This window comes from Bos javanicus, chromosome 1, assembly GCF_032452875.1.
Source record: "Bos javanicus breed banteng chromosome 1, ARS-OSU_banteng_1.0, whole genome shotgun sequence".
Taxonomy (NCBI): Eukaryota; Metazoa; Chordata; class Mammalia; order Artiodactyla; family Bovidae; genus Bos; species Bos javanicus.
In genome coordinates, this window is record NC_083868.1 from 2517146 (window position 1) to 2531406 (window position 14261).

Sequence of the window (14261 nt, forward strand, 5' to 3'; positions counted from 1 at the left end):
AGCTCCTGGGCAGGTGAGAGCAGCAGGGAGGGCTGACAGCCGGGCTGGAAGTGAGAAGCGGTCTGATCGCTCGGAATCTGTTGATGGACTGGATGGAAGATGAGAGAGAGGTATCAAAGGTGATGTCAGGGCTCCTGCCTGAGCAAATAATAGGTGACGTCATTAACAGAGATGGAAAAAACTGCAAGAAGAGTGGGTCTGGAGGGGGGAACGCTAGAACTCTGGCCATTTTAAATTTGAGACGAGGGACTTCCCTGGGGCTGGTGGTTGAGAATCCGCCTTCCAAAGCAGGGGACATGGGTTTGATCCCTGGTCCGGGACAATTCTAGACGCCTTGGAGCAAATAAGCGCGTGTGCGGCAACTACTGAAGCCTGAGCATCTAGAGCCTGTGCTCTGCAACGAGAGAAGCCACTGCAATGAGGAGCCCGAGCACTGCGACTGAAGAGTACCCCCACCTGCCCATGAGAGGCAACGAAGATCCAGCATGGCCAGCTATAAATAAATAAAATTTAAAAAGAGTTTTTGAGATGACTTTCGGACCTCTAAGAGGAGATGCTGACTGGAGAGCTGGTGACGCAGCTCGCTGAGGTAGGAGAAGGATGGCGCTGGGACGTAAACTGAGGAGTTGAGAGCACAGAGGGTGTTGAAAGCCTTACGATTCCTGGTGGAGGCTGCACTGAGAGAGGAGATTCAATGGCGGAGCCCTGCAGACTGAGGCCCACTGCCGTCCAACATTTTAAGGTCTGGGAGACAAGAAGAAATTGGCAAAGGAGCAACCAAGGAGCAGGAGGAGAGCCTGGAAAGCACAGTGCCCTCGAGAACTGAGAGGGAAGGGTTTCAGAAGGGAGTGACACTCACTCCCTGGGAATCCACCCGGCACTGTCGAGGTCACGGTGACCTTGGCAAGTGGTTTTAGTGTAGTGATGGGGAACAAAGCTCCAACGCGGAGGGCTGGAGAGGGAGTGGGAGGGAAAGTGTACATGTACAGAGAAGGGATACGGATCATCCTTGTGTGAGTTATGGAATAGGGTGGTGGTTCTTGAACTTTCTGGTCTTGGGATCCGTTACACTCTTAAGAGAAATCGAGGGTCCTAAAGAGTTCTTGTTTACATGGGCTGTGTCTTTCAATGTTCAGCATATCAGATGTCAAAATTGATAAAAATGTAAAATATCTATCAATTCATTAAAAAACAGTAATGATGAAACCTATTGTATGATAAAACAATGTCTGTATTTTCCAAAACAAACAAGCCAAAAAACTTAGAAGAGCAGTTTGAACATTTTGTTCAAATCTCTTTAATGTCTGGCCTAATAAGGAAGACAGCTGTGTCTCACACCTACTTCTGCATCACCAGTCAGTCGCCATCTCACATCAAACAGCCTCTAGAAAACTCCAGGGTACACCCACGACAGAATGAAGATGAAAAAGGCAAGTAAGTTTTATTAAGTAAGTTTCCATTAGGAAAATGGTTTTGACTTGATAGATCTCTTGGAGACCACACTCTAAGAACCACCACTAGAAGGAAAGCAGGAAAATAAAGTCATAGCAGGAAGGAGATACCAGTTTAAGGGAATCTTTGTTCTTTTTGATTTTTTTAAAGATGGGAGATTTTATATTATGCAAATGAATGGGCTTGGGAAGTGAGCTGTGCTGGTAATATTTAATAAAGAATTCAATATAATTCAGCTGGCAACTTTTTCTTACCTTCTAGAAATGGTACAAATGGCTCAACCTCATACCATGTGGAAGTGTTGTTTCCTTCTTCTGCTCTTATGCGCAATTCAATTTTTTCAAAAACATTTTCAAGCTCGACTGAAGAAAAGTTGCATTTGGTACTAGTAATATGTTGACACCCAGACAATTTCTTCCAGTTATCCGTTCCTAGTCTTCAAGATAAAAAAGCAAAGGAATGAATGAACATTATAAATACAAGAGTGACAAACATGTTTTCTATTGACATTAACATTATAAAGCCAGTGTGTGTGTGAGTCTCTCAGTCGTGTCTGACTCTTTCAATCCCATGGACGGTAGCCCACCAGGCTCCTCTGTCTGTGGGATTCTCCAGGCAGGAATAAGGGAGTGGGTTGCCATTTCCTCCTCCAGGAGATCTTCCTGACCCAGGGATGGAACCTACGTCTACTGTGTCTCCTGCACTGGCAGGCGGGTTCTTTACCATTGGAGCCACTAGGGAAGCCTCTAAGCTAAGGCAAGTAGTTATTCCTTCTAGTAACTCTACTTCAGTTAATGTTTTGATAATATTTTTGTGTGTAACATTCTACTACTCTTTTTCATTGCATACACAGCCAAGTTATTATTTATACAGTGGAATCATTCTAACATACAGTCAACTTAATAAAGTTCTGTAATTCTGTGGGTGGTTGCATTAGGATTTCAAAGAAGCAGAGAAAGAACCCCTAAGACGAAAGAGGACTTAGTGTTGGCTTTGTTAAAAACAGTTGTGTCACTTTTGGCCAACTGCTTTCTATTCTGGATCCTCTCTTCCCTACTGAAAATCTGTAAAGTGGATTTGATTCCCTTCTGATCTCCTCCTATGAAGAGATTTACTAGCCCTAAGCAAGACCTCAGAATCAGTATGGTTTGAGAACTTCCTCTGCTCTCCTAAAAACCAAACCATCCCTTCTGCATACTGATCTCTGTAATTCCTTCTATTACACCACCAGAAACAAAGAACTTAACATGTTAACATAAGCTAACAAACTTCTCCATGTGGACTCAGTCCATCATGAAGCAAGCTTAAGTGACTGATACTAGACTTTTTTTTAAAAGCACATGAAGAAATCAAGTTGACACAGGGTGCCTAAAACAAAAAGGCCATGCTGCCACAAAGAGGAGAGGCTGAAGTGAAGGTGAGCAACAGAAAACAAATACTAGATTTCAAAATGTTTGCCTCTGGAAAGCCCTGTCTGCCTCATATCAAACAGGGAAACTAACCTCTGAGAAGACATTTTTGTTAAGCCTAATGCACAGTTCTAGCATAAGCTCATGTTTATATATTATAGACCTCATTTTAAAGATGCTAAAGTGTCTTTTGGAGAAGGCAATGGCACCCCACTCCAGTACTCTTGCCTGGAAAATCCCATGGACGGAGGAGCCTGGTAGGCTGCAGTCCATGGGGTCGCTAAGAGTCGGACACAACTGAACGACTTCACTTTCACTTTTCACTTTCATGCATCGGAGAAGGAAATGGCAACCCACTCCAGTGTTCTTGCCTGGAGAATCCCAGGGACGGCGGAGCGTGGTGGGCTGCCGTCTGTGGGGTCGAACAGAGTCGGATATGACTGAAGCAACTTAGCAGCAGCAGCAGCAAAGTGTCTTTAATAAAGAGCTAAAGGATGGACTTCCCTGGTGGTCCAGTGATTAGGAGTCTGTCTGCCAGTGGAGGGGACATGGGTTCGATCCCTAGTCGGGGAAGTTTCCAAGGCAATTGGGCCAATGCACCACAACGACTAAAGACCTCGCACCTAGAGCCTGTGCTCTGGAAAAACAATAGCTCCAACTGGCCGCGACTAGAGAAACCCGTGTGCAGCAACAAAGACCCAGTGCAGCCAAAAATAAATAAAAACTGTTTAAAAAGCTAAGGATATTCTTTACTAAAAGCAATAGAAACTAGGAGTGATATCTAAATAATTTTTGTGCTGACTCCAACTCAAGTCTACCTTATTTTTCAAAAAAAGAAGCATTTTAAAAAAGGTGCCAATAATAAAAACTACCCTATGGGCACACTTCATTCCTGGCCAGTCTGCTCTTCTAACTTTACCTGCTTGAACCCTGAGAGTAGACTTGGCATTAGTAACACCTTTGTTTATTTACTTATTAATGTTCACAACCTTTTATTAAATTATCAGAAATAACTTAACAAATAACAGCATAACAGTGGAGTACACAAAAGTGCTGTGGCATTTCTACAATTCTGTTCAGAAAGATAACTCGTCTGGATAGAAATCCTTCACGAAGCTTCTGGAAATCATGACTGGCACCCTGATTGCCAGTTGTTTGCATATGTGGCATACATGATATTCCCTCACTCAGGACATCCTTTGCCCAGAAACGTCTGTTTCCTGAGACTGTATACGTAACATGTGGACAAGTCTGGATTTAGTCAGAAAAACCACAGCGGTGAGAAGTGCTCCCAAACAGAATGACCTGCGTCAAGCAGCTGTGGCTTCCCTTTCACAAGCAGTATTAACACCTTAATTCACATGCAAATCTTCCTGAGAAACTCCTCCACATCAGAATCTATTTTTTAAAATTCAGATTTTAAACATCTAAACCAAAATTCAGTCCTCCCCTCATGTCATTTATTAGAAAATACAGTTCTAGAGAAATCAGGAGATATAAGGACGTCTGGGAAGTGGGAAGGGTACACAGACTTCTTTCAATCGGGCACAGAGGGTCCAAATAAAATGAGCTCCAGGCAAAAAGCCAGTAACGCATCTCTTCTCCTGTTACCTGGAGAGCTCTTATTATAAGCAGAAAACGTTATAAAAAGTTTGTAACTAAGCCTTGATATGGTTTCAACCCACCCTCACTCCACGTCCGTCCTTTCTGCTCGGGAGACACAGCTACTTGCTCTATTATAATTGCTTTTGCACATAAGAGGGCTACTGCAGCTTCTTTTACATTTTCTTTTAAAAAAACTTTATCATACACAGTACTTAGATCAGAGCAGAAATATAATTTGAAAATAAATATGCAATCAATAGAAAATTCATTTCATGAAACCAGTGTCATAATAAAATTTCATGCCATCTTTGTCTCTCCTATTCACTAACGTAATCCCAAGAACTGAGGAAAGTATTCGGCATAAAAGGCAATCGGTATTTGTTGAATGAAAACTCCACGCTACCTATAATACATTTTATAATTAAAAAAGCGTTTTACAAGTTTTGGCTGTGCCAGCTCTTTGCTGCTGCATGTGGGCTCTGTCTGGCTGTGGAGAGCAGGGGCTGCCCTCCAGCTGCGGGGCACGGGCTTCTCACTGCCGTGGCTTCTCTTGTTGTGGAACATAGGCTCTGGCCCGTGGGCTTTAGTAGGTGTGGCTCTCGGGCTCTAGAGTGTGGGCTCAGTAGTTGTGGTGCATGGACCCAGCTGCTTCACAGCATGTGGAATCTTCCCAGACCAGGGATCAACCAGTGTCCCCTGCACTGCAGGTGGACTCTTAACCACTGGACCGCCAGGGAATCCCCGCCATTATACATTTTAGATGTCAGTCACAAACACTGAGGGCTTCCAGGTAGCTCAACAGTAAAGAATCTGCCCCCCACAATGCGGGAGACGTGGATTTGAACCTTGGGTTGGAAGACCCCCTGGAGGAGGGCATGGCAACCCATTCCAGTATTCTTGCCTGGAGAATCCCATGGACAGAGGAGCCTGGCAGGCTACAGTCCAGGTGGTCACAAAGAGTCAGACATGACGGAGCAACTAAATAACAACAGCAAACACTGATGTCTTCAGTTCAATTCAGTTCAGTCGCTCAGTCGTGTCCGACTCTTTGCGACCCCATGAATCGCAGCACGCCAGGCCTCCCTGTCCATCACCAACTCCTGGAATTCACTCAAACTCATGTCTATCGAGTCAGTGATGCCATCCAGCCATCTCACCCTCTGTCATCCCCTTCTCCTCCCGCCTTCAATCTTTCCCAGCATCAGGGTCTTTTCCAATGAATCAGTTCTTCACGTCAAGTGGCCAAAGTATTGGAGTTTCAGCTTCAATATCAGTCCTTCCAATGAACACCCAGGGCTGATCTCCTTTAGAATGGACTGGTTGGATCTCTTTGCAGTTCAAGGGACTCTCAAGAGTCTTCTCCAACACCACAGCTCAAAAGCATCAATTCTTTGGCACTTAGCTTTCTTCACAGTCCAACTCTCACATCCATACATGACCACAGGAAAAACCATAGCCTTGACTGGACGGACCTTTGTTGGCAAAGTAATGTCTCTGCTTTTGAATATGCTACCTAGGTTGGTCATAACTTTCCTTCCAAGGAGTAAGCGTCTTTTAACTTCATGGCTGCAATCACCATCTGCAGTGATTTTGGAGCCCAAAAAAATAAAGTCTGACACTGTTTCCCCATCTATTTCCCATGAAGTGATGGGACTGAATGCCATGATCTTCGTTTTCTGAATGTTGAGCTTTAAGCCAACCTTTTCACTTTCCTCTTTCACTTTCATTAAGAGGCTTTTTAGTTCCTCTTCATCTTCTGCCATAAGGGTGGTGTCGTCTGTATATCTGAGGTTATTGATATTTCTCCCGGCAATCTTGATTCCAGCTTGTGCTTCTTCCAGCCCAGCGTTTCTCATGGTGTACTCTGCATAGAAGTTAAATAAGCAGGGTGACAATATACAGCTTTGACGTACTCCTTTTCCTATCTGGAACCAGTCTGTTGTTCCATGTCCAATTCTAACTGTTCCTTCCTGACCTGCATACAGGTTTCTCAAGAGGCAGGTCAGGTGGTCTGGTATTCCCATCTCTTTCAGAATTTCCCACAGTTTATTGTTATCCACACAGTCAAAGGCTTTGGCATAGTCAATAAAGCAGAAATAGATGTTTTTCTGGAACTCTCTTGCTTTTTCCATGATCCAGCTTAGGTGGTGTATATTCTACAGGCACTAGCATCCCAGTAGCTTATTCATGTGTCTGTGCATCATTCATCACCAGTGATGTGTCTTATGTTCTGAGAAATACTGTACTGAAAAATGTGTCTGCTGCTGCTATTAACCTCATTTTAGTTGATCACATACTCTGTACCATTGTTCTGTGCACTTTATACACAATTAGCAACACTTGCAACAGGCTTCTGTCTTAGATGCTTCATCACTGGGGTGTCCCAGACCAGTCTGCCTGGCACTGTCCTGCTTTAAATTTGTTGTTGCAGCTTATCTAAAATCAAGTGCTTCTGTTCACTCTCAGAAGTATCTTGGTTTGAAAGATAAATTACATGTGGTCATATTAGTTTTTTATCTTTACTTCACAGATAAGGAAACTGATAGAGTAAGTAGCAGAGGATGGACTAAAACCCAAGCAGAACCGACTCATCGGAAAAGACCCTGATTCTGGGAAAGACTGGGGCAGGAGGAGAAGTGGGTGACAGAGGATGAGATGGTTGGACGGCATCACTGACTCAATGGACATGAGTTTAAGCAAACTCTGGGAGATAGTGAAGGACCGGGAAGCCTGGTGTGCTGCAGTCCATGGGGTTGCAAAAAGTTGGACTTGACTGAGCGACTCAACAACAAGCCTGGCTCAAGCCCATACTATACTATCCCATACTAACTGCTGAACTGGCTCTCCAAACTTGTAACCTGGCATATTCTTACAAGGCAAGTGCTTATAAAGCTAGCAGAACAGAATAGAGAAAGGACAGACTAAGAACACACTGAAACAGTGCCCTGGACCAAAGTTAGAACAAAGAGTAAGAGATTGTCATGAACTGGAGAAGTTAGTAAAAGCAACAGAATGTGTGAAGGAACATGAACACGAGACCACGGTCTATGACTCTGCTCTTTTAATACAACGGTCATTTAAAATAAAGGAATATGAAATAATCTCTATTATGCCTAAAAAATAGTTGTTTAATAAGAACTAAGGCAAAGAACAAAATTGGTAACAAAACTCAAAGTTCAATTTAAAGAAAAAGATGAAAAATTTTACACGATCCATTGTGAGGAAAACAATATATAGTGTGTGTATACATATATACCCTTGACAACATGGGTCTGAACTATGTGAGCCCACTTACACGCAGCTTTCTTTCAGTAAATACACACTTTACAGTATTATAAGATCTGGGGGTGGGTGAATCCACGGATGCAGATACGAAGGGTCTACTGTGAAGTTATACTCAGATTTCTGACCGCAGCCAGCAGCGGCAGCGGGTAGGAGCAGTGGGTTAGGCACCCCTGTTCCCGCCATTGCTCAAGGGTCAGCTGTACACCCACACACACACTAACAGCTTATTCACAATCAACTAGAGAACAACTGGGGCTTCCCAGGTGGCTCAGCAGTAAAGAATCTGTCTGCCCATGCAGGAGACAGGAGGTGCGGGCTCAATTCCTGGGTCAAGGAGATCCTCTGGAGAAGGAAATGGCAACCCACTCCAGTCTTCTTGCCTACAAAAATCCCATGGAGAGAGGAGCCTGGCAGGTTACAGGCCATGGAGTTGCAAAGAGTTGGATAGGACTGGGCACGCACACATGCAGAGAACAGCAGGGCTGTGGTTGAAATGGCGGAACCCTGGTTCTAGAGACCCCACACCCTGTTTCTTCATGCCTGACTTCCTGCCTACGCTTGGGACAGGGGTCACAGTGAGCAGACAGGGTCTTAGGACCCAAAACAAAGTGCTATACTTCCTCTTTGCTTTGGAAATCCTTTCTGCTGTCAACTCCCAGTCTGCCTACCCTCTTGGCAATCAGTAGGTGGAAAGTTAGCCCTAGGGAGGAGGCAGAACCTCCAGAAACACTGAGGAAGTTCAGGGCCCAGCACACTGATACTCAGCCAGGGTGTCCAGAACTAAGACTGTGCGTGATGGAGGAAAGAGGAAAACCTGACCACAGAAGACCTGGTGGCTGATTCCAAGACAGTGGCTAGGCTTTTAGGGACAGTCTCCCATATTCTCAGGGTATGCTCTAGGTCAGACCCTAATTTCTGCTTTAAGAAGCTGGAGCGTTCAGAACAGAGAGCGTATGGCTAGCACAATCCCCCAAATCTTTTGCTTCAAAACCCAAAGATGAAATCTGAACTCTCACTCTTAGACTAAGTCTCTAACTGTAGCAAAGAAGTTATACTTAGTATGCAAAACTGCCATATATTTTCTTTAAAAAAAGAGGAAACACCAAATGTTTCCCAAATTTGAAAATTTATGGTGTTAAAGTGATAAAAATTATTCAGCAGATCCCTGAGTGTAGAGTAACGTACATTTGATAATCTGCTGAAAAAGTCACATTCTTGACAGACTCACTGCTGCTGTTCCACTTCAGGAAAAAATTGTCATCAATGATGTGGATCTCGACATTTTCAGGCTTCAGATTTGCTTCCCCTGTCAAGATAATAAGACAGAAGACAGTTAGACAGACATACCATACAGTTATATGTATATACATGCTATAGATATTTTTAAAAATCATTCTTTCCTTGACATCACTGACTGGACAGTGAATACATTTAAATATAACAAAATTAAGTAAATAAAAAAATCTAAAAAAAAACCTAGTGCTTGTTCTCAGCATGGGAAGACTGCTAATTACCTCTATCTCTGCATTCAAGAGAACTGGAAAATGGTTGAGGTTTTTAAAATCTATAAAAAGCAAATATTATATGTCAATTATAGCTCCATAAAGGTGGAAAAAATGAACTGTAAAAAGGTACTTCTCTTTTAACTGGGAAGAAAAGTCTGTGTATAAAAATAGTATTTTTCTTTTGTCTTAGAAGTGATACTGACATAAAGGACATGGGCTCGGCTGTTTAACACCCTCAACTTGGTTTTTCTCATATACTGTGTTCAGACAGGGATATACTCTGACACAGAACTGAACAGATGTGGTTTCAGAACTGACAACTATTTATAGAAGCCAAACATTCACATACAAAATTGATAAGAGATATGAAAGTTCATCATGTCAGCCAGGTCCTTTAGCACCCTGAAAAGGTCTTGACTGCTTAACATATGAAGTCTGAGCCCTTCTGTTTATTTTACAGACTTCCATCTAGAGACCTATTTCATTTCCTATACTGTTAAAAAATGTGAAGTATAGTTGATTTACCATATTGTGTTAGTTTCAGGTGTACAGCAAAGTGATTTGGTGATATGTACATATTTATATTTATACTTCTAGTACAAATCTTCCACCAGCTGGATGCTCTCTCTGTCTCTTCTGATTCTTCCTTTTTGGCCCCCCACCCAAAAAGCGTTTCTCTTCCTGACCACTCAAACCTTCCAAGACCCAGCTCAAGCTTGCCCTCCAAGAGAAAACCTTTCTCAAATATTGCAGCAAATGCAACCTTGCTCTCTTTTCACACTCTGCACCATGAATCTGCACCACTCAATTTTACACTGAAGCAGATGTACTCAGCACAGTACTGACATCTAGTAGGCTTAAAAACTTGATGTGTGAAGGTGAAGACATCTTTTTAAAAATTGCTTATGTTAAACACAACCTCCAACCACAACACAAGTTCCTTAAGGCAGGGTCTGTACAGCTTTAAACTTAATCAGCATTTCTCAGCATCCTCAGACTAATGCTGAGTTCAGAAGAACTTTTTCCTCACCAGAGAAGACTGATCTTTCACTACGATAAATTGCAATTTTTAAAAGACCAGTTTTTAAGTTTATTCTTTTTCCTACGGTAGTTCTGCCATAGGACAAGGATGCTATCTCCTTACAGACTTTCTACTATAGGGGTGGATAACCAACAAAGATCTATTGTATAGCACACGGAACACTGCTCAATGTTACGTGGTGGCCTGGATGTGGGGGGGTGGGGGGCGCGTTCAGGGAAGAACGGGAATATGTACGGCTGAATGCCTTCGCTGTTCACCTGAAACTATCACAACATTGTTAATCGGCTACACCCTAATATAAAATGTTTCTGGTGTTAAACATGAAAATAAATATATACATACAGAAATACATTGTTCCAGTCATGTATGGATGTGAGAGTTGGACTATAAAGAAAGCTGAGCGCCGAAGAATTGATGTTTTTGAACTGTGGTGTTGGAGAAGACTCTTGAGAGTCCCTTGGACGGCAAGGAGATCCAACCAGTCCATCCTAAAGGAGATCAGTCCTGAATGTTCATTGGAAGGACTGATATTGAAGCTGAAACTCCAATACTTTGGCCACCTGATGTGAAGAACTGACTCATTGGAAAAGACCCAGATGCTGGGAAAGATTGAGGGCAGGAGGAGAAGGGGACGATAGAGGATGAGATGGTTGGATGGCATCACCGACTCAATGGGCTTGAGTTTGAGTAAACCTGGGAGTTGGTGATAGACAGGGAGGCCCGGTGCGCTGCAGTCCATGGGGTTGCCAAGAGTTGGATGTGATTGAGCGACTGAACTGAACTGAAAAAAAGAACTTTAAAAAAATGGATTGCTGCCTCTGGTTTCCATTTAGAGATATTATGGTACGGAGTCAAAGAGGGAGATGCCTGAGAAAATATTTTCTGAATTTTTTTTAATTTGGGGAGGTATTTATTGAGTCTCCCCACCCTCAATTACCTATTTTACACTTGTATTCTCTGAGACTTCATTACCAAATAGAATTACTTCCCTTTATCCCACTCTAAACTTAATTCCCATGCCAAGCTGTTGGAATTTTAGATTCTATGCAGCCAAAAGAGAGCGACTGGGTTTATGGCATTAATAAAAGGTTTGATGGCATTTTTAGTCTACAGCCTTGAGAGAGGATAAGGAAATCTGATACCCAGGGTACAGCCAGGCATTTCCTTTGGGATGAAATCCTTCTGTTCTAATGGAAGGAGACCCTGGAATTACAGGCATCTTGGCTTTTATGAGACCAACAAATGTCCATGGGATTCTCCAGTGAAGAATACTGGAGCGGGTAGCCATTCCCTTCTCCAGAGGATCTTCCCAACCCAGGAATCGACCTGGGGTCTCCTGTACTACAGGCAGATTCTTTACCAGTTGAGCTATCAGGTGTGGACAGGGACTTGGAAATAGTTATTAAATAAGCTTTTAGAGTTCATAGATTTTGTTCTGTTGGACTTCCCTGGTGGCTCAGACAGTAAAGTATTAGCAATAGCCCTTTAATAATAATTTACCTCAACCTTTAGCATGTAAAATATATTAATGGGTAGCTGCATGCGTGCGTGCTCAGTTGCTTCAGTTGTGTTTGACTCTTTGTGACCCCATGCAGCCTGCTAGGCTCCTCTGTCCATGGAATTTCCCAGGCAAGAATACTGGAGGGGGTTGCCATGCCCTGCTCCAGGGGATCTTTCTGACCCAGGAACCGAACTCAAGTCTGAGTTTCCCGAACTGCAGGCAGATTCTTTATGTACTGAGCTACCAGGGAAGCCCTAAATGGGTATGTAATCCAATACTTTTTATACAATTGGTTGTTTCCAGCCCTTCAGATTCATAATGATGACTAGAAACAGTTTACTGTATTTTCAAGTCTGACGTAAACCCAAACACATAACATCTATACAAATATAAATTTCCTACTATATTTTGGACAGTTTTCTTAGACTAGGATCTCAGAGCTGCATTTACTAGGTTTGAAAGTACAAACATTTTGATTACTTTGAAACACAGAGTTTATTATGATCTCAGGTCAGAGTTAACATTACATTTAGTTTTGAACATTACTCTTCCTTTGTGAAAAAAACTAGATTAGTTAATTGAAAGAGAACTAAGTCCTTAACATATAGGTGGATAATCAAGAACTAAATTGTGTGGTCTTCAGAAAACAGCTAGCCTGTAAGCCCCAGGGCTTTGGGGCCAGATTTTCAGGGTCTGATTTCTCCCTAAAGCACAGGCTAGCTATATGGCCTCAGCCTGCTTCTCTGTAAAATGAGGATAACGGTGCTCAGCTTTATTTTGAAAGCTAAATGAGTTTGTACCTTTAAAACACTCAGAGTAGTGTCTGGTACGTAGTTAAGAGAGCAAAAAATGCCAGTTGTGTATGAAGTTTATTTTAGCTCTCCTCTAATACAGATTACAATTATGATCTTAATGAACAGCTTCCTGGAATGTTAATTTTACATGAAAATTCTGGGGAAATTCTTTTGATATGAAAGCAAACATAAGTTAATGCAAAATTTTCATGAACAAAAGACTCCAAAGCAATTATTAGGGGTTACACCAGGACCCTAGTACCCATATATTATATACAATATTTGTGGGACAGTCTGAAAAATAGGTGTGAAACATAATAAAGGAAACCTCATTTAAAATGAAGTCAGGAGGCCAGAAGCCAGAGCCCTCATGTATGTTCACTCACCAGCAATTCCAGACCCCAAAAGGAAAAATTCTCCTCTCCCAGCAACCAACACAGACAATGCGAAGAGTAGCACCACCCCGAACTCTCACCTTCAATCAACGGAATTTCTTTTAAAACCCCACCAACTTCCTTCTTTTGCTCTATAAAGTAATGTTCTCCTTTCCTTGTTGGACTTGGCTATGGTTTTTGCTGTAGCTTGTTGTTGTAGTCACTAAGTTGTGTCTGACTCTTGGCGATTAGATGGACTGTAGCCCACCAGGCTCGTCTGTCCATGGCATTTCCCAGGCAAGAACACTGGAGAGGGTTGCCATTTCCTTCTCCAGGGAATCTTCTCCACCCAGGGATCAAACTCATGTCTCCTGTACTGGCAAGTGGATTCTTTACCAGTGAGCTATCTGGGAAGCCCTTGCTATAAGCTTGGTTGCCCTAAATTGCAATTCCTCTGCTATTCTGGAATAAACCCATTTTGTTGGTAAAAACAACATATTTTTAGGACGAGATAGATAGGATATCATGTACCCCAGAAAATCAGAGTATGATTTTCAAAGCAAATAAGCATTTAAGCCACTAGGCTTACCAGGTGTCACTAGTGGTAAAGAACCTACCTGCCAATGTAGGTAAAGGTACTGAGTTGGGAAGATCCCCTGGAGGAGGGCATGGCAACCCATTCCAGTATTCTTGCCTGGAGAAACCCAGAGACAGAGGAGCCTGGTGGGCTACGGTCCACGGGGTTGCAAAGAGTCAAACAGGACTGAAGTGACTTAGCAAGCATGCAGGTGGCCTCACCAACTCCCCGATTTCTGCTCTGTTGCGAGGCCCTGTTTGTCTTTGGTATATCTTCTTACTACCACGTCAATCTTCCAATAGCTATTTCCCCCATGTATCCCCCCTAAATTAAGAAAGGTGGCAAATTAGCTTGGTGGCTCCCAGCCTTCCTATTTGGCCCTGCCTGGTGGTCCGGTGGTTAAGAGTCTGCCTTGCAATGCAAGGGAGGAGGGTTCCATCTCTGGTTGGGGGATTTTGTTGTTAGGACTTCCCTTGTGGCTCAGACGGTAAAGCGTCTGCCTACAATGCAGAAGACCTGGGTTCGATCCCTGGGTCGGGAAGGTCCCCTGGAACAGGAAATGACAATCCACTCCAGTATTCTTGCCTGGAAAATCCCATGGATGGAGGAGCGTGGTGGGCTACAGTCCATGGGGTCGCAAAGAGTCGGACACGACTGAGAGACTTCACTTGGTCTTACTATTATTATTAGACTGATTGAATCCTGAGGGCACAGAAA

General features: G+C 43.0%; 1 protein-coding gene across 3 annotated transcripts in view; it reads right to left on the reverse strand.

Moving 5' to 3' along the window:
* IFNAR1 (interferon alpha and beta receptor subunit 1) overlaps positions 1-14261 on the reverse strand; it is a 30543-nt gene that overhangs the window by 15285 nt on the left and 997 nt on the right. Inside the window, exons 1-3 of one of the 3 annotated variants that reach the window (XM_061413026.1) lie at positions 13585-13713; positions 8937-9057; positions 1707-1888 (exon numbers count right to left, since the gene is read on the reverse strand). Coding sequence is in view for 1 of the 3 variants with exons in the window: in XM_061412970.1 (XP_061268954.1) it covers positions 1707-1888; positions 8937-9057 (303 nt within the window). In the remaining 2 variants the exon portion in view is untranslated. Of the gene's footprint in view, positions 1-1706; positions 1889-8936; positions 9058-12979; positions 13061-13584; positions 13714-14261 lie in introns of those variants that run through there. The other 2 variants (XM_061413102.1, XM_061412970.1) reach the window with 2 other exon arrangements.